Source organism: Daphnia magna, linkage group LG6 (assembly GCF_020631705.1).
Source record: "Daphnia magna isolate NIES linkage group LG6, ASM2063170v1.1, whole genome shotgun sequence".
Classification (NCBI taxonomy): domain Eukaryota; kingdom Metazoa; phylum Arthropoda; class Branchiopoda; order Diplostraca; family Daphniidae; genus Daphnia; species Daphnia magna.
This window is the reverse complement of record NC_059187.1, coordinates 2891413-2914334: the sequence shown is the minus strand read 5'-3', so window position 1 is coordinate 2914334 and position 22922 is coordinate 2891413. Positions and strand designations below refer to the sequence as shown.

Below are 22922 nucleotides of genomic sequence, written 5' to 3'. Positions count from 1 at the left end.
AAACCAGTTATACGATGCATATAATTCCCCTTGGTTTATCTATGGAGTAACATAAATATCCTAACGTTCCGTTTGGTTTTCCCGAGATGAGGTGTACAGCAAAAAAAGAGGGGAGGGGGGATAAACGTTAGTCTATATGTTGAGTTCGTTAAAGACTCTTTTTTAATCGTTTTATTGCCGCGTTGGCCTCAAATGGACGATGGGTTGCTTACTTACGGCATTCCCACGACTTTGAACGTCAAACAAAAACAAACAAAAAATTAAAAATTTTTTTCAATTTGATGAACAATCCGTTTCATCCATTTTGCCAATCGTTTGTCCCAGCGGACACTCAGGTAGAAATGAAAAGAAAACAAAAGTTTTGATTGACCCATTTGTTTTTTTTTTGTTGGTAGATTCCGTTAGAGATTCAAAAGGTCATCGGAGATCAACTAGGATTTGTATATCTCGTCGATAGCAACAAGGTTTACAGGGTTACAACACCAGTCCGTGTTTTGACGTGGAATCTTTCGGCTATCAGAGGGTTGGCGTTCAAACTCCGGTCGGCTTCTATAATAAGTGGAGGTGAAACGGGAACGAATTCAACAGTTGAACGCAATCTACCGAGTCAACAAAAAGCCATGCTATCCGCGCTTGTTTTCACCGTTCTCCTCACCTTTGTCTCAGGTAAACAAATACCAATTCTATTGTACACCATTATATCAATGTGCTTGATTTGCATCCGGTGTTGCGCAACGTGCACAGGAGCGCCAAATGGCGGGACCGGACGATTGATAGGTGGCTCTCAAGCAGCTGCAGGTCAATTCCCGTTCGTCGTTTCCATTTCTCGATTTGACCAACACATTTGCGGTGGATTCATTTACAACGACAGGTGGATCGTCACGACAGCCAAATGCATTTCTGGGTAATTTGAAGATTCGGAGAGCGGACGTTTAGTTTAAGTTATACTGCGCATTGTGTGGGTGTGTTTCTTATCTGATTGATTGTTGCATATAGGAAACCAAAGGAAGAATTGAAAGTAACTATTGGTGCCCTGTCATTGATCACACCTGAACCGGAGGAGCAAATCATTACCATTTTGGACATGGTTGTGTTTGACCTGTACGAAGAAGCGACTCAAAAACACGACATCGCTCTTATCGAGGTATATCGTACATACATTTCGTTGTGCTGAATCAGCAGTCAAGCCGAATGTTTCTAACAAACGGACGGTTTTGATTGATCCAGCTTTCCAGGCCGATCGTGTTCGGCACAAATGCTCAACCAATCCGTTACGATGAAATCGACGAACTGGCCACACCGTGGGACGCTAAAATCGTCGGATGGGGAGCAACTTTTGTAAGAAGATGTGCCTCCCTAACATTTTGTTAAAACTGTAAACGCAATTAATGTTTACGTATACACAGGAAGGTGGAGTTCCAGCCACGAGATTGCGTTGGGCCCCCATTGACGATCTCGCAGCTGACTGTCGTGCTTACGGTATTGACCAGTACGTTCAGAATTTGATGATTTGCGCTGGCTCGACAACAGGTAAAAACGAGTTTATTAATCGACATGTAGATATAGGAATTTCGATCATTTGTTTCATACACAGGAACCATCTCTCCATGCCAATATGACGAGGGTACACCTCTAACGCAAATCGCTAATTACGGAGGAGTCCAGGAAGAAATCGTTGTCGGCATCATGTCGAAGAATCAAGGCTGCACTGACCTGACTATTCCATCCATTTACACTCGTTTGGCTACCTACTATTCGTGGCTGCTGCAGACGGCAGGACAGCAACCGGCTCCCACTCGCACCTACGTCAATTCGAAATAGAATGTTGTCTTTACTTTGTGTAATATTTCTGAGTCCTACATAAATCGTCATCTTATAGCCAGACATTGTGGTATAAAGAAAATCATGAAAACAAACAGTGCTGCTGACTGTTGGCGTGATTGGATAACGATACAATCTGATAATCAGTTGTTTTAGTATTCCTTGTGTGGGATCGGGACTGAATCTTTCTTTATCTGTTGTGAATCAGGTATGCATTAAGGAAAACTTGGAGCCACTTCGATTTAAAAAATAATAATAAGACCACCGAACTATTTGAAACTGTTAGGGCGTGTTAAACGATTTTTTCTGGTCCCAAATTCAAAATGCTTCCAAAAGTTCGTGGCAATATGTACTCTACTCATGTATCTGATAACAACTGATAACTTTATTTTCAAACAGACCTTCAAAAAAAAACCCAGAATATTGACTACAACATGTTTAAACGCTTTATACGATTGGGACGTAAGTGCTACATCACGTTTGGTATATACCTCCCAAAGTTACCCTGAGCTTATAGACCACTCGTTATCCAATGAAATACGTTTTGTTGAATGTTTGGCTACTTTCGAGATACGATTAGCACACTATTTTAGCCCCGTGCTAGGCTCGACACGTTTCCCTCAGTCGGGGAACACCAAAATCAGTTGTTGAACGTCTTTTCGTGTCGAGCAAAGTGGATCGCAAACATGTTGCACGCATTGATTTTAATTGTTTTTGTCACTACAGTCTCAGGTAGCCCTTAGACAATTGAAAATGTTTAACAGCTTTTTTTTTCTTTCTAACTTAGAAATATACACACAAATATGCAGGAACGGGTGATGCGGAATCGGAACGAATCGCAGGGGGAAATCGTGTGAACAGCACGGAGCAATTTCCGTTCGTCGTTTCAATCTCTTATCGATATCAACACATCTGTGGTGGATTTATTTATAACGCCAGGTGGATTGTTACCGCAGCATCTTGCGTCATGGGGTATATAGTATAGACCTATCCATATATACAAACCTTATACTGCATCGTTTCGTTAAAGAGATTAACCGTGATTTTGATTTTAACGTTTGTCTTTGACTTATTTTGATTATGAAATACGACGCAGAAAATCTCATAGGGAGTTGAATGTAACCATCGGTGCGGGCTCACTTATCACTCCCGAACCGGAGGAACAGTCCATCAGCATAGCCGACCTGTTTACGTTTAATGGTTTTAATCAAGCGTCTTTGATTCACGATATCGCGCTGATTGAGGTATACAGTTGTAAGCAAACACGTCCAATAGACTCCCGCAATTTTGAATTGATGTTAATGTTTTAGCTATCGCTACCGATCGTGTTTCGCAGTACAGCTCAACCTATTCGCTATAGCACAATCGACGAACTTGCGCAACCACTCGAAGCGACCATCATCGGATGGGGAGCGTCTTTTGTAATTCGAAAACACGCATTTCAGTTTTCATGAAAAGTTTTGTTGATGGTGAATATTTGTAGGAAGGAGGACCTCCATCTACTCGACTTCTATGCGGCACTATCGATAACCTTCACGCTGATTGCAGTGCGTACAACGTTGATGAGTACACGGAGGATTTTATGATTTGTGCTGGCTCCGAATCAGGTATAAGTTCATTCAACTATCGTAAGAATAAATGCATTGAATTGAAGAGGACTTGGGAAATGTTTTTTTTTATAGGAACTGTCGCACCTTGCCAATTTGATGAAGGATCACCGTTGGTACAAGAAACTAATGTTGAAGGGAATGCGGAGTTGATAGCGATTGGAATCATGTCGAAGAATCAAGGCTGTTCAAATGCTATGATTCCAACGATTTACACTCGTCTGTCGGCCTATTCCTCCTGGTTTATTCAAACCGCAGGTCCTCAAGTCACCCATAGTGGCTTTGCCTAACAGTTTTAAATGTGTTGATTTATACATTCTTGTGTACGAAGACATTGATGACCACTCCGATTGCCATTTCTGTGAATTAACAAATTGGTGAAACCATTGTAAAAAATAAAAATAAAATTATTTTGAGAGGAAAACAAGAAAATGTTGCGAAATGTTAGTTGGTTTGGGCGAGGGGTGGGTTTGACGAGGGTACAGCAACCGGCTCCCTCTCGCTCCCGTCCCTCGTAGCTTCGATGCGTCTCCGTTTTAAACAGAACTTTTGTCCCCGTGCACGACAAATTCGTGCGTGGATTTACATTCTTGCTCCAGCAGAAACCAATGACCAATCCTATTGACAGCTCCATGATTTATTACTAATTGTTGAAAACGATTGTAAAAAACTGAAATTATTTGGAGAGGGAAACATCGAAATGTTACGAAAGTTTAACTTGTCTGAGATTCCAAAGTTTGACTGATATTTATAGCTGATTAGACGACAGCCTTATCTCAAACTGTGCAATCGAGCTTTCTGTACGTGTCGAGAGGCATCAAATCAACGCCAACATCTGAACCGAATCGTTCTAGAAAAAGAATAGTCATGTTTTACGTACTGTTTTTCAGCGTCATCGTCGCATTCGCCTCAGGTAAGCAATTATAGTTTTTTGAATATTTCTACGCCCAAATTTGCATAGTCATCGCCCACTGTATGACTGGATCGGCGAACATAAAACAGGAGCCCCAAGTGGCGGAACAGGACGACTGATTGGAGGTACTCAAGCAGTTGCTGGTGATTTCCCGTTCGTCGTTTCCATTTCTCGGCAAGATCAGCACATTTGCGGTGGATTTATTTACAATGATCGATGGGTCGTCACGACAGCCAAATGCGTCGATGGGTAACTACATCATTTAAGTGGAACGGGCCACTTTGTAGAACTGCCTTTTTAAACAAATTGTTTTACAGAAAACCAATAGAAGAACTGAAAGTAACTGTTGGTTCGCTATCGCTTATCACACCTGACCCGGAAGAGCAAATCATTACCATTTTGAACATCGTTAAGTTCGATCAGTATGAAGCGACGACTCAGAAACACGATATCGCTCTTATCGAGGTATACCAGTCCATTGTCCTAGATAAGCAGACCAAATGTTTCTAAATGAATAAATTTAACGGACGTTTGACTCGTTCAGCTTTCCCGGCCGATTGTATTCGGTTCAACTGCTCAACCGATCCGTTACGATGAAATCGACGAACTGGCCCAGCCATGGGAAGCGAAAATCGTTGGATGGGGCGCAACTTTTGTAAGACGGCATTCTATTTTCGCAAATATTATGGAAACCACCTTCAACTAACTCGACGAATTAATATGTAAATCGTTTTACGGACAGGAAGGGGGAGCTCCAGCCACACGATTGCGCTGGGCTCCAATTGATAATCTGGCTGCTGATTGTCGTGCTTACGGCATTGACGAGTACATTCAGAATTTCATGATTTGTGCCGGCTCTGATTCAGGTAAAACTATATTTCTGTAAGTTGACCTGTTAAGTAGGAAGTTTGATCATTTGTTGGACATGTCAGGAACTGTTTCTCCATGCCAATATGACGAGGGTACACCTCTAACGCAAATCGCTAATTACGGAGGAGTCCCGGAAGAAATCGTTGTCGGCATCATGTCGAAGAATCAAGGCTGTGCTGACCTGAGTATTCCATCCATTTACACGCGTTTGGCTACTTACTATTCGTGGCTGCTGCAGACGGCAGGCCAGCAACCAGCTCCAACTCGCTCCCTTCGCCAATTCTAAATAGAAATACGTACTTCTTCTCTCCACCGTAGTTTCAGCCTTAAAATTTGTTGACTATTGAATTGGCAATTTGTCTTCCGTACGCAAAAAGTATGAGTTTACACCATCTGTCATTTAAAATACAGCAATACTATCTATAGCCCTTCATGGGACTGAACGAGAAAACGAATGATTGTTATAGCAGCTTCGTGTGCATGCACGATTTTGGTCAAAAGACCAGCCATTTGGTCGTACAGGATTGAATTCGTGGCTGGCTTAAGAAACTATCTCGTCGGGGTTTAGGGGTTTCCCTTTCTGATAAACCCCAAAAGAAAGGTAATTCCCCTATACCCGCATATCAAGGACAACCATATAGGTGAAGTCCATTTCAAATGATTTGAAAATAGAAAATAACATGACTTGAACCCAACGGATTAATCGAAAAGGGGAATAACACAAAATGTTTCGACATCTATTAACTGATTTGACATTCCAAAGTTTGAATGATATTGGCTGATTAAAAGACCTTTCGTAACAGAACACTCATCACGTCTTCCTATATTTTGAGAGGCCCCGAATCCATCTCAGCATTTGAACGTCATCCTTTCAAAAAGACAGAATCATGTTGCACGCACTGTTCTTCATTGCTGTCGTCGCCTCAGTATCAGGTAATTACATGCTCACTTGATTGTTATAGCCATTAATAATTCACATTCACGTTATTATTCATAGGGGCACCTAATGGAGGAGCAGGACGAATTGCAGGTGGTAGTCAGGCAGTATCAGGTCAATTTCCTTACGTCGTTTCGATATCTCGCAACGACCTGCACATTTGCGGTGGATTCATTTACAACGACCGATGGGTCGTGACTGCCGCATCTTGCATTATTGAGTATTCATTTACTGTTTAATTTGTGTGTGTATAGTACAATTAGTTAATGTCGATGTCTTACAGTGTAGTCATGGATGATGTGTTGGTTAAAATCGGTGCGTTGTCTCTCATCACACCTGAACCGGAGGAGCAAATCATCAGCGTGTTATCCAACGTAACCTTCGACTTGTATAATCGTGAAACTAAACTGCACGACATTGCGCTCATCGAAGTAATTATCAATTTCCATTTGATTAAGTATAGATGAAGGGAATTATTAAATAAAGTACTATATATTGTCGAATCGGTCGTTAGCTTTCACGACCGATTGTGTTCAGCACGACAGCCGCCGCCATCCGCTACGATGAAATCGATGAACTTGCCCAACCATGGGATGGAATGATCGTTGGATGGGGAGCCGTTAATGTAAGAGGCGAATTACTGTATTAGTCTAAGGATTGTTATTTTTCTCGATTGAATTAATTCTCTGAGATTCAAATAAAGCAAGGAGGAACTTCAGCTACGAGGCTGCGTTACGCTCCCATTGATGATCTGGCAGCTGATTGTCGTGATTACGGTATTGACGAATACGTCCAGAATTTCATGATTTGCGCTGGCTCCACAACAGGTAGCATTTACTGCAAAGAACAAAGGAGAATAGTTGATTGGTTTGAAACTAAACGATTTTCATTGTCGTTCAATTTATATAGGAACGATTGCACCTTGCGAATATGACGAGGGATCACCGTTGACCCAAGTAGCTAATTATGGTGGAGTTCAAGAAACAATTGTTGTTGGCATCATGTCGAAGAACCTCGGCTGTGGAAATCCGAGTATTCCAAGCATTTACACACGTTTGGCCACCTATTATTCGTGGCTTCTACAGAATGCGGGACAACAGCCTGCTTTTCTTTAAACATGTTTAATTAACCCCAGTGAACATGTCAGATGAATGCGCATCACTAACGTGAACAATACAAAGGCTTCCTTATAATCAATGTGTTTGTCTTATTTTCAAACAGCCAAGACTCAAAGTGGCATAGTTTTCTAGCTGTTATAGAGTTGGTGTTTTCAAACGATGGATGTTAGACACATAAAACAGTTGATATATCTTTGATAGCAAAACAAACTGTAGTATCCCCTAGATTAGCAAGATAAGAAACTATTAGTTATACAATGACACGTTTGCTTTGTACTGGCATTTGGGCCTAAAAAAAAAATATAGGTGTATACGACGATTAACTTTTCACGTTATCTTGTTTACAGAACTTTTATGGAACACCGTAAAACTTTTCCTTATTCTGTTTGGTTTCTTACCCAGCAACTGACATGTTTACTCTCCCCAACTGCATTAAAGTGATAAGGGCATAATCAACTGCTAAATCCTTTTACACAACACAAAACAATTCCTCTCACTATGGAACTAAACGTGAATTCACGTTAACACGATACGCAACCTGTCCGATTTCGGGGTCCCATGTCTTTTTGGCAAATCATAAAACACCTGTTACTTGTACAGGAACAATCTATTTACATTAACGCTGTTTACACAAATGAAATGCCATTATATATCACATTCACGATATCGAAATTTAAGGGACTTAGGATGTCAGACTGCGGCATTGTGAAACCCTTTGTGGATCCTATGAATAACCCTGTCCCCCTTTATAAGGATAATTTCCTGGCATTTCGTTAACCGGCATCAGCGTATAAAGACAACTCAACTACTGTTTAGCTTTAAGATGAAACGTGTGTTCTTAGTGATCATATTCATTGCCTCATTTCAAGGTAAGCCATCAAGTGCCTTTATACAAACATCTCTTATTCTCAAAAGGCTTGCTGATTAAAAGATGCTATGCCATTCGTCAGGTGTGCCAGCTGAGGATGTGGGCAGGATCGTTAACGGCGCAGAAGCTGCTCGCGGAGAATTCCCTTGGCTTGTTTCGATTTCTGAGAATGATCGACACATTTGCGGTGGGTTCATCTACAACGATCGATTCATCGTCACCGCTGCGTCTTGTGTCTTTGAGTAAACCTTCTCCTCGATGTCCATAATGCCATTGTCATTGCTCCTGTTTGTTGTGTTCCAGGAAAGCCATCACTTCTTTGAAGGTGAAGGTTAGTGGGTTGGTTTTAGGCATACCCGAACCGGGTGAACAAAATATCGAAGTCTTTTCTGTACACGTTCATCCGTCTTATGACACCATGTTTAAACTGCACGACTTGGCGTTCGTTAAGGTATAAATGACCACCGCCTCTGTTCTGATCAGCGTGTCCTTCTTGTTGCTAACAGTTCTGTTCTACAGTTGAACAGGCCCATCGTTTTTGGTGATGCTGCAAAAGCAATCCGCTACGAAGAGCCAGACGAATCGATTCAAACGGCAACTATAGCTGGATGGGGATTGATTTCGGTACAGGAAAGAACAATGTTGATTGGTATGCATATGGCATAATGTTTTATTTCATTGGTGAATTAGGAAACGGGCGATCAGACTCAAAGGCTTCAGAAAACAACAATTTTTAACCTCGCGGCTAATTGCAATATTTATGGGATCAATGAATATTCCGCCAATCACATGATTTGTGCTGGAGATGGTGAGTAAGAAATTATAGAAGTTCAGCATTTTATGAGGGATATTACATTTAAAAAATCACGAATTTATCATAAAGGAACGACTTCTCCCTGTAATTACGATCAAGGATCGCCGCTGGTTCAAGCAACACCTTCCGGAAACATTGTCATCGGAATCATGTCGAAGAATAATGGCTGCGTGTCTCCCTATCCACCAACGATTTACACCCGCCTAGCAACCTATTATTCTTGGATCATGCAAACTGCTGGCCAACAGCCAGCAAATCTTTAATCCCCAGTAAAAAGAAATGAAACCATGAACGGCCATCAAGCGATTCACGATTGACTTGTGTTCAGACGAGTTGAACTCTTTCAAAAATAAAAGCAAATTACACTTGAAATTTAGTCATGAACATTATCGTTCTTTCTATTTGTACCAATCATCGGGTATATTATAGTATCAGTAAAAAACTGTGCCATGTAATGCTGACTGAAACGCGGCCACTAAACTGTTGTTGCCACCTCACTGACGTCTCCTTTTTATCAGATTAGGTCAAAGCCATGACAAGTAGGATTACGTAAAAACCATACATCAAGGCTACGCCATTCGTTAGTGTGTCATATCTTTTCTATTTACCCGGTGAAAAGTAATGAGCACACATATTCAGACGCTCGTTAACTCAAGACAACAGCTCACGATGAAAGTCATATCATTGTTGATTACTGTCAGCGTGTTGACCGCAGGTAAAGCTATATGAATTTCTTCTCGATCGCGAAAGAGTCAGCTAAATATTTTTGAGATTTAGGTACACCAATAAAAGAACAGGAACGCGTTTCTGGTGGTATCGCACTCTCAGCCGCTGTACCCCATTTAGTTTCAATCACGATCGATGGCCAGCACATATGTGGAGGATTCATTTACAGCAGCAGTTGGATTGTTACAGCTGCCTCTTGCGTCAATGGGTAAAGCAGATTTTGGTTTACAGCTTGCAATTATCTCGTGTTTCGATTCAATTATCTCATCTTTCGCAGTGTTCCACCGAGTCAGGTGAAAGTTGTCGTGGCTCAAGTGTCGCTCATTCAACAAGACATAGACGAGCAAGTGCTTTCAGTTTTCAAAATAAGCGTTTACGAAGGATACGAGCCTGACACGAAACTGCACGATATCGCCATGTTGCAGGTACAATTCGCTTCTTTCTAGTTCACGCGGAACTTTATTATGTATTTTCCTTTTTCTTTGCAAATGATGCTGAACAGACGGCTTCGACGATTCCGTTCGGACCTAGAGTTAATTTCATACGCTATGAAGAAGCGGAGGAAGTCGGCGGAACTGTAGTCAATTTGGCTGGATGGGGAGCCACAACGGTAGACCTACACTTTGATTTGCATATAGAACCCAGTTGTATAATTAACCTACTGATTAAAGACTAACAAAGTCATGGATTCGCTCTTCTTGTGGCTATTAGGTGGGCGGCACGCCATCCACCAAACTGAGGGAGATAACAGTGACATTGCCTGCCAGTTGTACTGGAACTTACACAGCTGAAGAGTTTACTCCAAATTACATGCTGTGCGCTGGCGGCTGTAAGTCGTTTAACGTTTGAATTTTATCACTACAAATTGAGTAGCTAAATCTATTTCGGTGTACCGGCAGCTCCAGCAGATGTCGGATCTCCTTGCCAATACGACGAAGGTTCGCCTTTAATTCAAACGATCGGCACAACTTCGTACGCAGTCGGTATCATGTCGAAGAACCAGGGTTGCGGGGCTGGCTTCGCACCGACAATCTATACTCGCCTGTCGGCCTATTATGCGTGGATCAACAAGATTGGTGGCCTCCAACCTGTCCTGTAACTGATAATTCTATAGGTATTAATGAGATGTACGTATGTTATGCAGCAGCATCTGAAAATACGCGTCCTAATGTAAAGCATTACCGTAAAACTAAATAAGATATAAACTGATACAAACTGCACATGAAAGATTTGAACATTTCTTCGAATTCTATCTCCGGGAAGAATGATTTTCGGTTAGGTTCTAGCAAAGAAAAGAACAATTCTTTAATGAGAAATAGAAAAAAAAAGAAAAAGAGGACAAACTTTGAAATTGACTCGTTCATTACAACGTACTCAACGCTCGTTCGAATTCTAACGGGTAGTTATTAACTCAGAATGTAAGAAAAGAGACTTTGTTATGTACGACATATAAAAATGAGAAAGAGAAAAATGCATTACTCACCGTTAGCTTCAGCGTCGGTCCTAGGATTTACGGTCAGTGTATAGCAATAATAATAAACAATGTTCCGTGAACGGAGTAATGAGTCACAGCTCAGCTATATAAATTGCAAGAAAGTATAACTGTTAAAATAGACCACGTATATTGCAGAATGCACCAATTTCCCGAAATATTATTCATGCGCATCGTACCCAACGTCTCCATTCAGGCATAAGTAATATTTTAATTTCCGTATTCATTGAAAATCTGAAAATGTCGTTAATGCATATATAATTAGGGCCAGGGCATGTATAACATTTGAATACAATCGAATTGTAGTAGCGGGTCATGTTGGACTGGCCAGGAAAAAAATCTTAGATAAAGACTCTTTCGCTTATCTCGTTATCTAGTTCACAATACTGTCCATCTGAACTCGAACAGCAGAGCTGATTGCATCACTGGTAGCTTGGCGGACGTGCTGATTACGCATCACTCCGGACGTGAATTCACTTCTAGCTTTAGAGAAGGAAGCTCCGGTGCTGCGGTACAAGCGGCTAACCTTGAAATTTACACAAAAGTCATCAACATATTATTCGTCCGTATAATTTTTTAAACCAATTTTTTAATTCTTACTCGGACAAGAAGAAAGAAATCGCCCAAAGCGACCAATCCAAAACCGCATGCGATTACCAACGCTATAATTCCAATAGCGAGATCCCCTAGTAATTGAAATTAGCCACATTAAAAAAATGAATTAAAAAGAAAGGAAATATAAAGGGACACGCAGTTATAGCGGTGCCGAGCAGATAAAACTCACCGGGACTTTCTTGATTACCAATTGCAGCCAAAGCAACAATGAAGCCGCTGTTGTTATAATAAGGAATGGCAATAGGGTTAGTTCAGTCTACTCTGTAATTTCAATGCTAAAATTATTGTTGTTTACCAGGTACCCAAATTGGGAAGGCCCACAGCTTGAATAACTGTAGCAACCAATTGGGCGAAGAAAAAGACGAAAAACACCATGAAGTTAAACGAATTGTCTGATCTGAAATTGGACACAATTAACGTTCGAAACAATTGAAAGTGGACAAAGAAAAAAAAATGGGGGGGGATGGAGACTTAATTTACCGGAATGCCTTGTAAGCAGGACGGAACCAAAAAAGATACGATGCGGGCGTGAAAAGGAAGCAATAAAGAATGGACAAGCCAAACATTGTTCCTTCGCCCATTTGAATAAACAAGCCTAGGCAGCCTCCTACGTTCAGTACATATAAACAAGTATGAGCTGAAAACGAGAAAACAAAAATGTTGAATAAATATTTCTTGATGAATCGAATGACTTTGTACCTATCCAGATGTAGTATATCATGCTGACGATTGGCTGAAATTCCACTTTGATTTCAACGTTGATGTCTTGATAAAAACATGGTTCGACGCAGAACTTGCTGGGCAATGGTGGCCAGTTTTTGTCTTTCTTGGCAGCTACAAACGTTAATTGAAATTCGATTGAAGAATCTAATGTGAAATTAAAGAAATCAAATACCGTTGAATAGTACGCTATTTTGAAATTCTTCTTCTCGCCTTTGCAGTTCTTGAGCTTTACGCTCGAGCTCTTCTTGCCGCTTCTACAACCGAAATAATTTAAGACAAATTCTTCGAGCACAAATTTGTGTTCAAAATACCTCGAAATCAGCTATCGATTCAGATGTCTGCTTTTGGGGTTGCTGTTTCTCTTGTTTAGCAGAAACGGCAGAAGTGGAAGGAACAGAAGACCCCTGGGGTTTTTGGTCCTTGAAAACAAAAAATTCAGTCAAAAACACAAAGTTTAAAGTGAAAAAAACGCTTACCAAAGATGCAGTTGTTTGATTGTTAGAAAAAGGATTTGCAAAAGGGTTGTAATCTGCTAAAGGATCCATCCCAAACGAATATCCTCTAGACGGATCTTGCATGGCGTAAGTATGAACAGTCACTTCTACCACCTGCTACGAAACTTTTACGCATCTCGCAAGCACTGACGCTTGTTATCAGTTCGTAGGTTAATGTTGATGATAAGCAGTGAGGACGTAACATCCTTGCTTTGAACAGATAAAGGGCGGAAAGTTAATAACACTTAAACAAAAATTGCTAAAATCGTTGGGTTAATGATCCCAGTTGAGCCATTTTGAAGTCTGCAAAAAGTTTTAGTTTTCCGACTGCTAGACCATACACGCAATATTGAAATATATATTAAACCGGGGGTAATAATCAATAATTTGCAAATTGCAACTGAAATTGAAAGCCGAAAATGTTTTTTTTTTATTTTCTGTGGGTTAGTAGAGGTTTTGGTCGTAGGTATCTTTTTAGAGGGAAGGGAAAAAGCAGACGACAGTTGCTTTATCTCACATGAGTCACATTAATTAATTCAGTTGTAGTTGTTGCATGAAAGCACGTTTAATTTTTGTCGTTTTCTTCCAGCCGATTCGTTCTAATTATTTGGGGAAATGGCAATCTCAATGGCCATGTCGGAAACTGATAAATTTATGGATAAATTTGATCCCGTCAATTCGAATAGAGAAAAGAGAAAGAAGATGCGAACGCAACCAGGAAGCGGTGGCGAAAGTACCGCCAATAGTGGTCGCAAGCACGGCAACAAGAAAGACAAGTTAGTATTTTTATAAACTACTTGGATAAACTCATGTGGAATTCAACTCTTTTTTGGGGGGGCAGAAAGGCTCGTTGTCTCTACAATGAAAAGGGGTTGCTGCTGTTTGATGGAGCTGACCAGTATGTAACAAATTTTAAACTTCTTTGCGATAAGTTGCTTGAGTTGAATATTGTTGTTTCTGTGTGTAGATGTGACTGTTTAAATGAGAACTGTCCTGGGTGTTTCTTTCCTTGCCCAAAATGCAGATCAGCCAAATGTGGTTCTGAATGCAGGTATTATTTCTTATGTCGTTGGGGACTCAGTTATTGGTTACTTACTAGTGTGCTTGCTTTAATTAGGATAAATCGAAGATGGGTCTTGGAAACAATTTCAGTTGACGGGACTTCTGAAGTTATAAAAAATCAACATCTTCCTCCTCAGTGATCTTTTACACATACCTGATAAGTATAAGCTATTTTGACTCAACTTGTTTTTAAATTACATGTCTCGGAATTCCCTTTTTACAAATTGGCTTTCCTACTTTATGGCATGCTGAAATACCTGTTAGTGGTTTGCTAACTTGTACCATAAGCAAAGTTAATGAAGTCACTTTGGGTCAGGAGTGAATGACACGTCACGTCAGACCTTCTGTATTGAAGTAATTTAACTGACACAATAGCGGAAGTAAGATTGCCGAAAGATCTTGATTTGATGGTCTACAGCACGCTGTAATGGTTACTAACGGTACAAAGTGTCTGGTGAGACAATGAAGTGCGTCGCACTCCATCTCAGCCACACGACCGCCATTCAGTGTTGAGATTTCAACAAAGATTCGGCATTTTCAAAAAGTACACAGAAATTGTAAACTATTGAAATGTCTTTCATCCGCACTAGTGTCAAGCTGTTCTTTTTCCTATTTCTTGTTTAAATGAAATATCTGATTTGCGCCTCACTGTGCTGGAAACCCAGATGCCTAGTATACAAAGACAAAATTAAAGCAGGAGTGCATTTTTTTACCGATAAACATAACTCCGTCGTTCAGCGGTACATTTATTGAAAAGTTGGGCGAAGGGTGAACTAGTGTTCGAATTGAGAAACCCGTTTCGACAAATTATTTTGTTCTCAGCGATCGGCTCGACAGTTTGTTCAGCTTTGTGAAATTAAACAGCTTTTGATTAAGGCAGAGCTGAAAAAACAAACAAAAAACAAACTTGGGTGACCGCATGCAGAACAAACGGAATTAGTGATTTTATAGCGCTCCGCTATACGGCGAAGGTAAAGAGGGCGGGTATTCAGCTAGCGTCGGGTCTTGCTTCTCTTGGTCAGGAAGCAGTGGTAGCAGTATTCCGTTCACAACGAGTTTGACTGCTGAAGCAATCGCTCGCGTTTTTCTTCATACTCGCTGCACTTCTTTAAACAAAGTGACGATTGTCTACCAATAGTTTCCCGTTCATTAGTCATTACAGTTTTTGTTTGTTTCCATGGAATTTTGATAAATTCACCATCTGAACGTCAACAATGTGTCAGCGGATCCAGTCATCTTCGCAGCTTTCTAGTACTTGTCAGGTAAGTCTTGCAAAAATTCTGTGTTACGTGCCAATTGGGCGTTTGAAGATTAGCCGAAAAGAATTTGCATACATTCCCGAGAGGCAGTTTTTTTTGGGACAAGTCTTTTGTGCGGTTGTTTACCGGAGTAACGGTATAAGAAGGCGTGAATGCATATTACCATTTATATACTATGATGAGCTATCAACCTCGTATCCTTGTAGCCTTAGGGTTCAGGATGACCGCTGCTTTAACTCGATCATAGCAAAAATGTGTGTATTCACTTTTATTTCAAAGATTTCTTCTCGTTTGGTATCCGACTTAGTTTTCCCCTTTTACGATGGAGGAGTTTTACACCACACTACCGCTATGTTCCTTTTCCATCCTCCTTTACCCCGTAATGTACCGTATGGTAATACAGTCCCCTAGAGCGCTATTTACAACGAAATGTCAGTAGATGTAACCGTGGCCAAGAGCCAAAGACAACAGCACACCGGGCCACCTGTTGGAACCAGCCAGGAACGAGACGTCTCTCCAGAGCCAAGTGGAATAACGGAATTTTTCCATACCATTTTTAGAATTGATCGTTGTTTGTTTAATCCAGGTTGTTTTTTTTTTCCTCTTTATTTTTTACTTTAGATTGTTATAGTGTTGGTACTTCTAGGCCAAGCATGCCGAGGAGAGCAACGGCAAGGTGAACCTTCACAATACCCCGACGGTTACTTCCCGTTTGAGGAATCTCCGACGAGAACTCCACCTAAAGTGAGAAGACCCCCCTATGCCCAGGCCGATGTTGATTGCCCAGGTACTTATTTTTGGTTTTCATCTTAACGGTTATGAAATTTATAAAAATAACTGAAATCTGTTTTGTAACGTTGGATCCAGGTATAGATTCACCGGCGGCTGGAGATGGAGGTGTTCAATCGCTGGACAACTTGTGTGGCGATCTCAACAAAGGTTACATCCCAAAGAGTCCTTTAGGTCGAAACGTCAACGGACATTCCTATCCTTTGTAAGTTATCAGGTTGCATTCAGTGGACTGAATCGCCGTTATTCTTGTTGATACGTACATTTTTTTTTTTGCACATTTGAATTCGTTATTCATCCTGACTTTCTTATTTCTATTGCCGTCTAATGACTTCCGCCTTGTGATGCATCAGCGAGCTCATCCGCAACAAGACATTGGACTTTTTCAGTTCTACCCTTCCTATTCTGAAGGCTGATAAGAACTTACCAAAGTTAGCGAAATATGAAGATTTCGACGTCGTCGACAAAAACGATCAACAGTATATCGGAATTTTGGTTCTAATTTCTTGTACTCTTTTAAAGTTGTTCTAACTTTCAATGTCGCTTACAGAATGTGGAAGTCGAAAAGAAACAAGCGATCCACTGATGAGGGGTCAGTCACACCGGAAGAAAGCGAAGAGAAAAAACACCCGAGGCGACAGGGAAGAGGCCTGTGCGACAAAAATTATGGCATGTCAGTCAATTTGTGGGTTCACGAAACCATAACCAAATGACCATCAAAATACTTTTTCTTTTTTTTTAAAATAGAATTTGTACGATTTTGAATCTCATCAATGGCCGTTTTATGTCGGCCATTAACCCACAGGAGAGGATTGAGAACCCTGATCTATTGCCATCCAATAATTATAATAACAAAAACAACAATGTATGCAGCAATGTAGCTTGTCAAGGTTATACAGACACAGTTTTTGATACAACATTTTTTTTTTACAGCAAATCGGAGAAGACCCGTTAACTCCTTGTCCTTCAGCAGCAGAATATGTCACTCCTGTTTACGCCAAAAACTATCAAGGTATTACATTTGAGATATGTCAAAAGGTTTCGTTTTCAGCAATGCACGAAGTGCTTTGAATGAGAACAAGTTTACATTAGTTGTATAAGCGTTATGAGTATGTTTAATGCAGGTGTTTGGCGGTACGTCGTTCAGATTCCGTATGAAGGCTATTTCACGCAGACAGTTGAAGTAACAAAATGCTTGTAAGTTGCTCATTATTATGCAGTTTATTGGGAAGTTCTGACGATTTTCTTAATATCTGGTTGATTTGCATACCGAAAGGAAAAAGAAATGCCATTTTATGGACGGCTCATGCTTAGCATCTCCGCGTTGGGTTAGTCTGTTAGTTGCAGAACTCTTTTACCCTCATGCTCGTTTCCCCTCTACCAAACCAGGTAAGAGTTTTTATTTTTGTTAGCAAAGATGTGAAAGCTACAACAGAAAGAATTGATTATCGTTTAGGTGCTGCAAGTCACAGATCCATGGGCAAATCGGTGATTGGTAGCCTGAAAAGTCTTATTCCTCCACGTGTGTTACCAAATCTCCCGCCTTATATCCCACGCAGTCTTCCGATCGTACAGCCTGAAATAGTAGAAGAAAGTACGGAACACGAAGAAGTACCAAACGAAGAAGAAGTACCAAATGAAGAAGAAGTACCAAATGAAGAGGAAGTACCAAATGAAGAGGAAGTACCAAATGAAGAGGAAGTACCAAATGAAGAGGAAGTAGAACAATCGTCCAGGTCTAAGAGGCAATCAGCAACGGACACGTCATCCACCACAAAGCAGACCTATTGTGACGGTGTCGACGAGATCGGTTGCTATCAGGTTTGTGTGTTCATTCGACCGTGTCTGCAATATTTTTCTTTATAAAAATATTATGTTTTAGGTTCGTTTGTACTATGATTGGCTGCTCGTTCCTGGAAGTTGCAAATGCTGGTAAAACTTTTCCTTTGCTGTCTTATCTTTGTAAACATAATTGATGTCTAATCCCATGATATTTTTATTATTTCAGGAAACAAGATTTCTTCACAAAATATGGCCGTAAATAAGCTGATAACTCTACGTGTGGGGAAACAAATGTCACTTTAATATTTATTCGTGGAACGGTCCGCTCATGCGTTAACTTTCTTCGCCTGTCTGCGTCCGACCACAGGGTTTCGTAACTATGAAAAGATGTGTTTTCACATCGTTATACGCATTTTTTTTCTCATTTTTTGTGAAGTTGTGGGTTTTGTTATTTTTTCCCCATGTATTAAAAATACCAGTTGGGATGAACTAGGTAGGTGAATGGGCGACAAGGGTTTAAGAATGATGTCTATGTCCTTACCACTACGAACGGAAGGGGGTTTCCACTGTTGTGCATGCAAAAACTTTTGTAGACGAGCTGATTAATCATGTATCTGAAGCATGGGAGACTGTCATGTATTTCCTCAATACAGCACACATAATCCACAAGTGGGCGAGTAGTAATGCTAGTAAGTATCAGGGCGACTATTAACTCTAAAAGAGCAAATGCAATTGTCGCCGGAAGAGGCGAGTACAACACATCACATGAAAGAAGGTAAAAGGGTGAATTTTTAACGGGCAGACTAATTTTTTTAGATGTTATGCAGTTATATTCAATAACAGAACTTCTTTTTCTTACGATTATCCCACAAAATTAGCAATACTTAGGTCTGCTTGTTCTCTTCAGGATGGATAGAATTTCAGATCTTAAGCAACTGTTACACAAACAATTCGGTTCTAGTCTTTTCCTTTGAAATGTAAAGAAACCAACAAAGTTTCAAACCTTTTAGAGTTTGCCTCAAGATGCCTTATTAAAATACGGTTTCGATATAGTGATTTCTTTTTTCTCACGTAATTAACCTGACTGAAATGACGAACAAGAGTAAACAGAAAAACAACAATGTTACAGAAATTGGAAAATAAAAAAACAGCAAAAGGTTTGCATCGAAGTGGTTGATAGTTGTATAAATCAAGTGAACGATTAGCTTATGAATAAAGAGATTCACACTTTTGTGTTCCGAAGATTCTTCGCTCCCTCGCATTAACATGTAAATGTTTAAACTAGAAAATGATGAGAGAAATGCCCGATGATTAAAGGGTGGAATTAGCGCTCGAAGAAGAATGCGAGAAACTCTTAGAACCGCGGACCTGTAGCAGAGGTATTACTCATCTGAGCTCGAACGGCAGAACCGACTACGTCGGCAGCGGCTCCGCGGACGTGTTCGTTGCGCATGACGCCGGAAGTAAATTCCGCCTGAGCTTTAGAGAAAGAGGCTCCAGTGCTGCGGTACAAACGGCTAACCTTTAGGGAAAACGCAAATCAAGTCTATAAAAGAGAAAATGAATTTGAAGATTTAGGAGACTCTTACCCTGACGAGTAGAAGAAAATCTCCCAAAGCGACAACACCAAAGCCCAAGCCGATCAACAAAACTAGAATTCCAACAGCCAGATCTCCTAAAATTGGCGGTGATCAAACAACATTATATGATCTCGTAGTTCCCAAGAGTAAATGAGATAGGCAACTCACCGCCACTTGTTCGTCCACCGATCGTAGACAATCCAGTTATGAATCCACTGTGCAAAAAGAACCATAACAATTACGCATTCATAACGCTAATATTATTGATGGTTACCATGTCCCCAAATTAGGTATGCCAATAGCCTGGATAACGGTAGCTATCGTTTGGGCGAAAAAAATGACGAAAAAAACCATAAAGTTGAATGAGCTGTCAGATCTGAAAAGCAACCAAGAAATCCACATTTAATGGTTTATCGAGCAAAAACTAGTTTTCTAAGATATGTGAACAAACCTGAACGCCTTGTAGACAGGTCGGAACCAGCAAAGATAGGAAGCTGGTGTGAATAGAATGCAGTACAGAATAGACAAGCCAAACATAGCTCCACTTCCTACTTGAATGAATAGAGCTAAGCAGCCCAATATATTTAGAAGATACATCAAGGTGTGTACTAAAAAGAGAAAAAAAAATAATAATAAGAAAATGAATGCTGCGCATTAAACGTTATGTCTATCTAAAATTCAACTTACACATCCAAATATAGTACAACATCCGAACGATCTTTTGAAATTCCAGTGGAATTTCCACATTAATGTCCTGATAGAAGCATGGTTGGACACAAAACTTGTCAGGCAATGGTGGCCAATTATTACGCTGGGCTAGAATTTGATCAACCACATCATTAGACATGAAATTACCTCTGACTAACTGAATTTGTTCTCACATACAGTTGAATGGTACATTATTTTTCAGCTCTTCTTCTCGCCTTTGCAATTCCTGTGCTTTTCGCTCTAGCTCTTCTTGACGTCTCTATTACAGCCATAATAGGAATACAGTAATTTCATTTCACTCTTAGAACAGATTTAAATACTTGGAAATCAGCAGCAGATATTGCTGCTTGCTGTTGGGGCTGCACAGGAGAAATCACAGGGGCAGCCTGGATTGTTGGTGGTGGATTGGCTCCACTTCCACGGTCCTTAAAGTTTGAAAATAAAAAAAAATTAAGCATAATAATTATTATAAATAATGATGAATAAAAAAATTAAACAAAACATAAATAAAACAGACAAAATAATAATAATGAAAACATAACACATTTTTTTCATTGCTTTTTAGCATTGCTTTCTTCTTACCATTGAAATTTTTGTGGTTTGATTGCTACCATCAAAAGGGTTGTATTCTTCTAGACCTTGTTGAGCTCTTGCTGCATTGTTCCCTGCAGCTTGTTGGACAGATGGATCCTTTGTATACAAAAAGCACAACCATCACTATTATAACTTCACAGAAAAGAGTGGGGAGTAAGGTGGTTCTGGTAAGTGTGATTCATCAGGCTTCTAACCTAAGCTACTATAAGTGAATGAATGATTATATATTCTACCGCAAATGGATTGAAAACTGCCGGCTCGGCAAAAGGGTTCTGATCAAATCCACTCATAGTTTTTCTTTAGACAATGATTCCGAATGGTGTTTAATGGTTTATCTGACAAATTCTTTCCTTAAAATAATGAGATAGCTTTGCGTTTAGTCACTTTTGCCACACGGCACACGAAACGTCAACTGCAGAAACAAGTATACAGACCGAAAACTTCTATTAGTTGCTAAATAACAGGTAAGCAACGCTGAGTTCAACATGAATTTTTTAAAGAAAAGTTTTAATTATGAACATGTAACGTCAATACTAGTTAAAAAATTATTAAAAATTTTACAACTATGGAATTTGCTTATACTCCCCCCCCCACTTTTTTTTATTTACTAAGAAAGTTGAAACCTTTGGCAATCTTGCTGAGTGGTGTGTGCGAAATTACTCGAAAAACCCACAAAAATGGCTGAGCCTGACTGGGGTATTAATTTTTTTAAATATTTTACACCTTAAGATGTTTAGAATTATACATATTTGCAATAACATCAGTTTCTTTGCTTATCGTATTAAATTATTTGCAACGAATACAACTTAAATAGTGTTTTTTTTTCGGAATAACAGATGCCGAAGATTTCGAACCTCCAGTTTCTGCTCCAGTGGCCACTGCCATAGTTTCTGATAAATGGGAAGGCGAGGACGAAGATGAACCTGTAAAGGTGAGTGTTGTAATATTTATCAATATTATTTTAGTATGGAATATTTCCAAATTTTAAATATTGCATTTTTCATTGAAAGTACAAGCTTACTAACCCCATTCTTTTTCTGCTCTATTTTTTGAACTTTCACTTTTCAACCATGGACTATGTTTTGTGTTTCACATTAATCTACCTATTATAGCTGTGTCTGATCATCATTTGTTATTATTTATTTACCTTCCTTCTTCTTTACCACAGGAAAGCTGGGAAGATGAAGAAACAGAATCTAAGCCTGTTGAAACCAAAACAGCACCCACGGTAAGTTATACTATTCATTTATTCACAAACATTGTAACATTTTTTATACTTCATTCAGGCTACAAAAAAAAAGTCAAGTAAACGATTAGAAGAAAAGATTGCAGAGAAAGAAAAGAAAACCAAACAAGAAGCTGAAGCCAGAAGAATTTTACAAGAAGCAAATATGACACCAGAAGAGAGAATAGCAGAAAAGCTTCGGAGACAAAAACTAGTTGAAGAATCTGATTTTGAAATGGCGAAAGAAACCTTTGGTGAGTTTACTTCAATATTGAGAGGCAATTAATGGGACTTGTTTGTTAAATTTAGGCTCTAGTGTTAGCAAGTCCTATTGTTAATGTTGTCTCTGCATTTTAAGGTATCACAGGTACATTGCCTGCAGAAGGAAGCATAGATCAAGCAAACCCATCTTCAAAAGAAGAGTTCGTAGAATTCAAAAACAATTTGTTGAAAAAGTTACAATCATTGTCAAGTAAAGCACCCTACAATGATTTCATAGAAGACTTAATCAAAGATATATGCATTGGATGTAAGTCAATTTGTCACAACTTCTATTGTATTAGAATTTTCTAGAACAACCCTATTTTTTCAACTATTGTATTTTCTGCAGTGGAAGTGGATGTCCTTAAAAAGGTCAGCTTAACTTCAAAATCTCTTCACGAAGAAAAACTTAAGATGGTAAAGGCTGCAACGAAAGGTGGAAAGAAAGGAAAAGCAAAGGTCACCTTAAAAATGGACAAAGGAGTAGTTGACAACTTCGATGATGATTTCGGTGGTGGAGACTACGACGACTTCATGTAGGGTCCGACTGGTTTTCTTTTGTTTTTGACGGGAGAGGTTTATTGGTGAAATAAATATATGATTTTGCCATATTGCCCTCGTCCATTTATAATTGTATTTTGTTTGTTTTTTCAGTCGTGCTTAG

At 39.7% G+C, this 22922-nt stretch overlaps 10 protein-coding genes and 1 long non-coding RNA gene across 13 annotated transcripts; 8 read left to right on the top strand and 3 right to left on the bottom strand.

Moving 5' to 3' along the window:
* The first annotated feature begins 266 nt into the window (after positions 1 to 266).
* LOC116925579 (complement factor D) lies at positions 267 to 1884 on the top strand. Its single transcript, XM_032932308.2, has 7 exons — positions 267 to 335; positions 396 to 666; positions 745 to 904; positions 997 to 1144; positions 1228 to 1338; positions 1407 to 1530; positions 1595 to 1884. The coding sequence occupies exons 1-7, from the start codon at positions 282 to 284 to the stop codon at positions 1819 to 1821; spliced, it is 1095 nt and encodes a 364-aa protein (XP_032788199.2). The 5' UTR covers positions 267 to 281; the 3' UTR covers positions 1822 to 1884.
* A 151-nt stretch (positions 1885 to 2035) lies between these two features.
* On the top strand, positions 2036 to 3852 carry LOC116925600 (elastase-1). The gene is made up of 6 exons (XM_032932336.2): positions 2036 to 2553; positions 2631 to 2793; positions 2918 to 3065; positions 3132 to 3242; positions 3305 to 3428; positions 3504 to 3852. The coding sequence occupies exons 1-6, from the start codon at positions 2508 to 2510 to the stop codon at positions 3716 to 3718; spliced, it is 807 nt and encodes a 268-aa protein (XP_032788227.2). The 5' UTR covers positions 2036 to 2507; the 3' UTR covers positions 3719 to 3852.
* A 331-nt stretch (positions 3853 to 4183) lies between these two features.
* Positions 4184 to 5662, top strand: LOC116934874 (trypsin-4). Its single transcript, XM_032942306.2, has 6 exons — positions 4184 to 4341; positions 4431 to 4590; positions 4659 to 4806; positions 4886 to 4996; positions 5084 to 5207; positions 5274 to 5662. The coding sequence occupies exons 1-6, from the start codon at positions 4296 to 4298 to the stop codon at positions 5495 to 5497; spliced, it is 813 nt and encodes a 270-aa protein (XP_032798197.2). The 5' UTR covers positions 4184 to 4295; the 3' UTR covers positions 5498 to 5662.
* Positions 5663 to 5983: 321 nt separating this feature from the next.
* On the top strand, positions 5984 to 7341 carry LOC116925602 (serine protease ami). The gene is made up of 6 exons (XM_032932338.2): positions 5984 to 6144; positions 6209 to 6368; positions 6432 to 6579; positions 6663 to 6773; positions 6852 to 6975; positions 7058 to 7341. The coding sequence occupies exons 1-6, from the start codon at positions 6099 to 6101 to the stop codon at positions 7261 to 7263; spliced, it is 795 nt and encodes a 264-aa protein (XP_032788229.2). The 5' UTR covers positions 5984 to 6098; the 3' UTR covers positions 7264 to 7341.
* Positions 7342 to 7982: 641 nt separating this feature from the next.
* LOC116925605 (complement factor D) lies at positions 7983 to 9332 on the top strand. Its single transcript, XM_032932341.2, has 6 exons — positions 7983 to 8135; positions 8217 to 8376; positions 8438 to 8585; positions 8654 to 8758; positions 8825 to 8942; positions 9018 to 9332. The coding sequence occupies exons 1-6, from the start codon at positions 8090 to 8092 to the stop codon at positions 9209 to 9211; spliced, it is 771 nt and encodes a 256-aa protein (XP_032788232.2). The 5' UTR covers positions 7983 to 8089; the 3' UTR covers positions 9212 to 9332.
* A 173-nt stretch (positions 9333 to 9505) lies between these two features.
* LOC116925603 (complement factor D) lies at positions 9506 to 10894 on the top strand. Its single transcript, XM_032932339.2, has 6 exons — positions 9506 to 9663; positions 9726 to 9882; positions 9952 to 10099; positions 10177 to 10284; positions 10386 to 10503; positions 10574 to 10894. Exons 1-6 carry the CDS (start codon positions 9570 to 9572, stop codon positions 10771 to 10773), a joined length of 825 nt encoding a protein of 274 aa, XP_032788230.2. The 5' UTR covers positions 9506 to 9569; the 3' UTR covers positions 10774 to 10894.
* Positions 10895 to 11279: 385 nt separating this feature from the next.
* Positions 11280 to 13151, bottom strand: LOC116925589 (secretory carrier-associated membrane protein 2). Its single transcript, XM_032932325.2, has 9 exons — positions 12981 to 13151; positions 12816 to 12923; positions 12677 to 12758; positions 12481 to 12615; positions 12262 to 12418; positions 12077 to 12178; positions 11951 to 11997; positions 11767 to 11852; positions 11280 to 11692 (listed from the first exon to the last, which is right to left on the bottom strand). The coding sequence occupies exons 1-9, from the start codon at positions 13080 to 13082 to the stop codon at positions 11540 to 11542; spliced, it is 972 nt and encodes a 323-aa protein (XP_032788216.2). The 5' UTR covers positions 13083 to 13151; the 3' UTR covers positions 11280 to 11539.
* A 386-nt stretch (positions 13152 to 13537) lies between these two features.
* On the bottom strand, positions 13538 to 14456 carry LOC123473712. Its single transcript, XR_006647967.1, has 2 exons — positions 14318 to 14456; positions 13538 to 14214 (listed from the first exon to the last, which is right to left on the bottom strand). It is a non-coding gene; the product is annotated as an uncharacterized LOC123473712 (long non-coding RNA).
* A 646-nt stretch (positions 14457 to 15102) lies between these two features.
* Positions 15103 to 18559, top strand: LOC116925570. 2 transcript variants are annotated; one of them, XM_032932291.2, is made up of 12 exons: positions 15103 to 15322; positions 15941 to 16106; positions 16187 to 16313; positions 16462 to 16587; positions 16659 to 16793; positions 16856 to 16973; positions 17042 to 17120; positions 17233 to 17305; positions 17385 to 17497; positions 17565 to 17929; positions 17991 to 18040; positions 18117 to 18559. In XM_032932291.2, the coding sequence occupies exons 1-12, from the start codon at positions 15275 to 15277 to the stop codon at positions 18151 to 18153; spliced, it is 1437 nt and encodes a 478-aa protein (XP_032788182.1). In that variant the 5' UTR covers positions 15103 to 15274; the 3' UTR covers positions 18154 to 18559. The 2 variants fall into 2 exon arrangements, with proteins under 2 accessions (XP_032788182.1, XP_032788183.1); XM_032932292.2 differs by having other exon boundaries at positions 15107 to 15322; positions 16659 to 16781.
* Positions 18511 to 21218, bottom strand: LOC116925587 (secretory carrier-associated membrane protein 2). Its single transcript, XM_032932323.2, has 10 exons — positions 21006 to 21218; positions 20761 to 20868; positions 20499 to 20603; positions 20356 to 20437; positions 20158 to 20286; positions 19922 to 20078; positions 19745 to 19846; positions 19639 to 19685; positions 19480 to 19565; positions 18511 to 19412 (listed from the first exon to the last, which is right to left on the bottom strand). Exons 1-10 carry the CDS (start codon positions 21060 to 21062, stop codon positions 19245 to 19247), a joined length of 1041 nt encoding a protein of 346 aa, XP_032788214.1. The 5' UTR covers positions 21063 to 21218; the 3' UTR covers positions 18511 to 19244.
* Positions 21219 to 21325: 107 nt separating this feature from the next.
* LOC116925606 (eukaryotic translation initiation factor 3 subunit J) lies at positions 21326 to 22869 on the top strand. Of its 2 annotated transcripts, none has more exons than XM_032932343.2 (6): positions 21326 to 21468; positions 21609 to 21703; positions 21941 to 22000; positions 22059 to 22251; positions 22356 to 22526; positions 22608 to 22869. In XM_032932343.2, the coding sequence occupies exons 1-6, from the start codon at positions 21450 to 21452 to the stop codon at positions 22796 to 22798; spliced, it is 729 nt and encodes a 242-aa protein (XP_032788234.1). In that variant the 5' UTR covers positions 21326 to 21449; the 3' UTR covers positions 22799 to 22869. The 2 variants fall into 2 exon arrangements, with proteins under 2 accessions (XP_032788234.1, XP_032788233.1); XM_032932342.2 differs by lacking the exon at positions 21326 to 21468 and adding an exon at positions 21502 to 21550.
* Positions 22870 to 22922: the final 53 nt, after the last annotated feature.

Excerpts from the sequence above, each read along its gene's own strand:
- LOC116925605 (XM_032932341.2), top strand. The coding sequence starts at position 8,090 with ATGAAACGTGTGTTCTTAGTGATCATATTCATTGCCTCATTTCAAG. Across the intron at positions 8,136-8,216 it reads ATTCATTGCCTCATTTCAAG|GTGTGCCAGCTGAGGATGTG; the intron begins GTAAGCCATCAA and ends GCCATTCGTCAG. Across the intron at positions 8,943-9,017 it reads CATGATTTGTGCTGGAGATG|GAACGACTTCTCCCTGTAAT; the intron begins GTGAGTAAGAAA and ends TTTATCATAAAG.
- LOC116925606 (XM_032932342.2), top strand. The coding sequence starts at position 21,502 with ATGTTTAGAATTATACATATTTGCAATAACATCAGTTTCTTTGCTTAT. Across the intron at positions 21,551-21,608 it reads CATCAGTTTCTTTGCTTATC|ATGCCGAAGATTTCGAACCT; the intron begins GTATTAAATTAT and ends TCGGAATAACAG. Across the intron at positions 22,252-22,355 it reads AATGGCGAAAGAAACCTTTG|GTATCACAGGTACATTGCCT; the intron begins GTGAGTTTACTT and ends CTGCATTTTAAG.
- LOC116925589 (XM_032932325.2), bottom strand. The coding sequence starts at position 13,082 with ATGCAAGATCCGTCTAGAGGATATTCGTTTGGGATGGATCCTTTAGCA. Across the intron at positions 12,924-12,980 it reads ATCAAACAACTGCATCTTTG|GACCAAAAACCCCAGGGGTC; the intron begins GTAAGCGTTTTT and ends TTTGTTTTCAAG. Across the intron at positions 11,853-11,950 it reads TGGTAATCAAGAAAGTCCCG|GGGATCTCGCTATTGGAATT; the intron begins GTGAGTTTTATC and ends TTCAATTACTAG.
- LOC116925570 (XM_032932291.2), top strand. The coding sequence starts at position 15,275 with ATGTGTCAGCGGATCCAGTCATCTTCGCAGCTTTCTAGTACTTGTCAG. Across the intron at positions 16,794-16,855 it reads TATGGCATGTCAGTCAATTT|AATTTGTACGATTTTGAATC; the intron begins GTGGGTTCACGA and ends TTTTTAAAATAG. Across the intron at positions 17,498-17,564 it reads TTTCCCCTCTACCAAACCAG|GTGCTGCAAGTCACAGATCC; the intron begins GTAAGAGTTTTT and ends ATTATCGTTTAG.
- LOC116925587 (XM_032932323.2), bottom strand. The coding sequence starts at position 21,062 with ATGAGTGGATTTGATCAGAACCCTTTTGCCGAGCCGGCAGTTTTCAAT. Across the intron at positions 20,604-20,760 it reads AAACCACAAAAATTTCAATG|GACCGTGGAAGTGGAGCCAA; the intron begins GTAAGAAGAAAG and ends TCAAACTTTAAG. Across the intron at positions 20,287-20,355 it reads AAATAATGTACCATTCAACT|CCCAGCGTAATAATTGGCCA; the intron begins GTATGTGAGAAC and ends ATCAAATTCTAG.
- LOC116925602 (XM_032932338.2), top strand. The coding sequence starts at position 6,099 with ATGTTGCACGCACTGTTCTTCATTGCTGTCGTCGCCTCAGTATCAG. Across the intron at positions 6,580-6,662 it reads ACGACATTGCGCTCATCGAA|CTTTCACGACCGATTGTGTT; the intron begins GTAATTATCAAT and ends ATCGGTCGTTAG. Across the intron at positions 6,976-7,057 it reads TTGCGCTGGCTCCACAACAG|GAACGATTGCACCTTGCGAA; the intron begins GTAGCATTTACT and ends CAATTTATATAG.
- LOC116925603 (XM_032932339.2), top strand. The coding sequence starts at position 9,570 with ATGAGCACACATATTCAGACGCTCGTTAACTCAAGACAACAGCTCACG. Across the intron at positions 10,100-10,176 it reads ACGATATCGCCATGTTGCAG|ACGGCTTCGACGATTCCGTT; the intron begins GTACAATTCGCT and ends GATGCTGAACAG. Across the intron at positions 10,504-10,573 it reads CATGCTGTGCGCTGGCGGCT|CTCCAGCAGATGTCGGATCT; the intron begins GTAAGTCGTTTA and ends GTGTACCGGCAG.
- LOC116934874 (XM_032942306.2), top strand. The coding sequence starts at position 4,296 with ATGTTTTACGTACTGTTTTTCAGCGTCATCGTCGCATTCGCCTCAG. Across the intron at positions 4,591-4,658 it reads ACAGCCAAATGCGTCGATGG|AAAACCAATAGAAGAACTGA; the intron begins GTAACTACATCA and ends ATTGTTTTACAG. Across the intron at positions 4,997-5,083 it reads TTGGATGGGGCGCAACTTTT|GAAGGGGGAGCTCCAGCCAC; the intron begins GTAAGACGGCAT and ends TTTTACGGACAG.
- LOC116925579 (XM_032932308.2), top strand. The coding sequence starts at position 282 with ATGAACAATCCGTTTCATCCATTTTGCCAATCGTTTGTCCCAGCGGAC. Across the intron at positions 1,339-1,406 it reads TCGGATGGGGAGCAACTTTT|GAAGGTGGAGTTCCAGCCAC; the intron begins GTAAGAAGATGT and ends ACGTATACACAG. Across the intron at positions 1,531-1,594 it reads TTGCGCTGGCTCGACAACAG|GAACCATCTCTCCATGCCAA; the intron begins GTAAAAACGAGT and ends TTTCATACACAG.
- LOC116925600 (XM_032932336.2), top strand. The coding sequence starts at position 2,508 with ATGTTGCACGCATTGATTTTAATTGTTTTTGTCACTACAGTCTCAG. Across the intron at positions 2,554-2,630 it reads TTTTGTCACTACAGTCTCAG|GAACGGGTGATGCGGAATCG; the intron begins GTAGCCCTTAGA and ends ACAAATATGCAG. Across the intron at positions 2,794-2,917 it reads GCAGCATCTTGCGTCATGGG|AAAATCTCATAGGGAGTTGA; the intron begins GTATATAGTATA and ends AATACGACGCAG.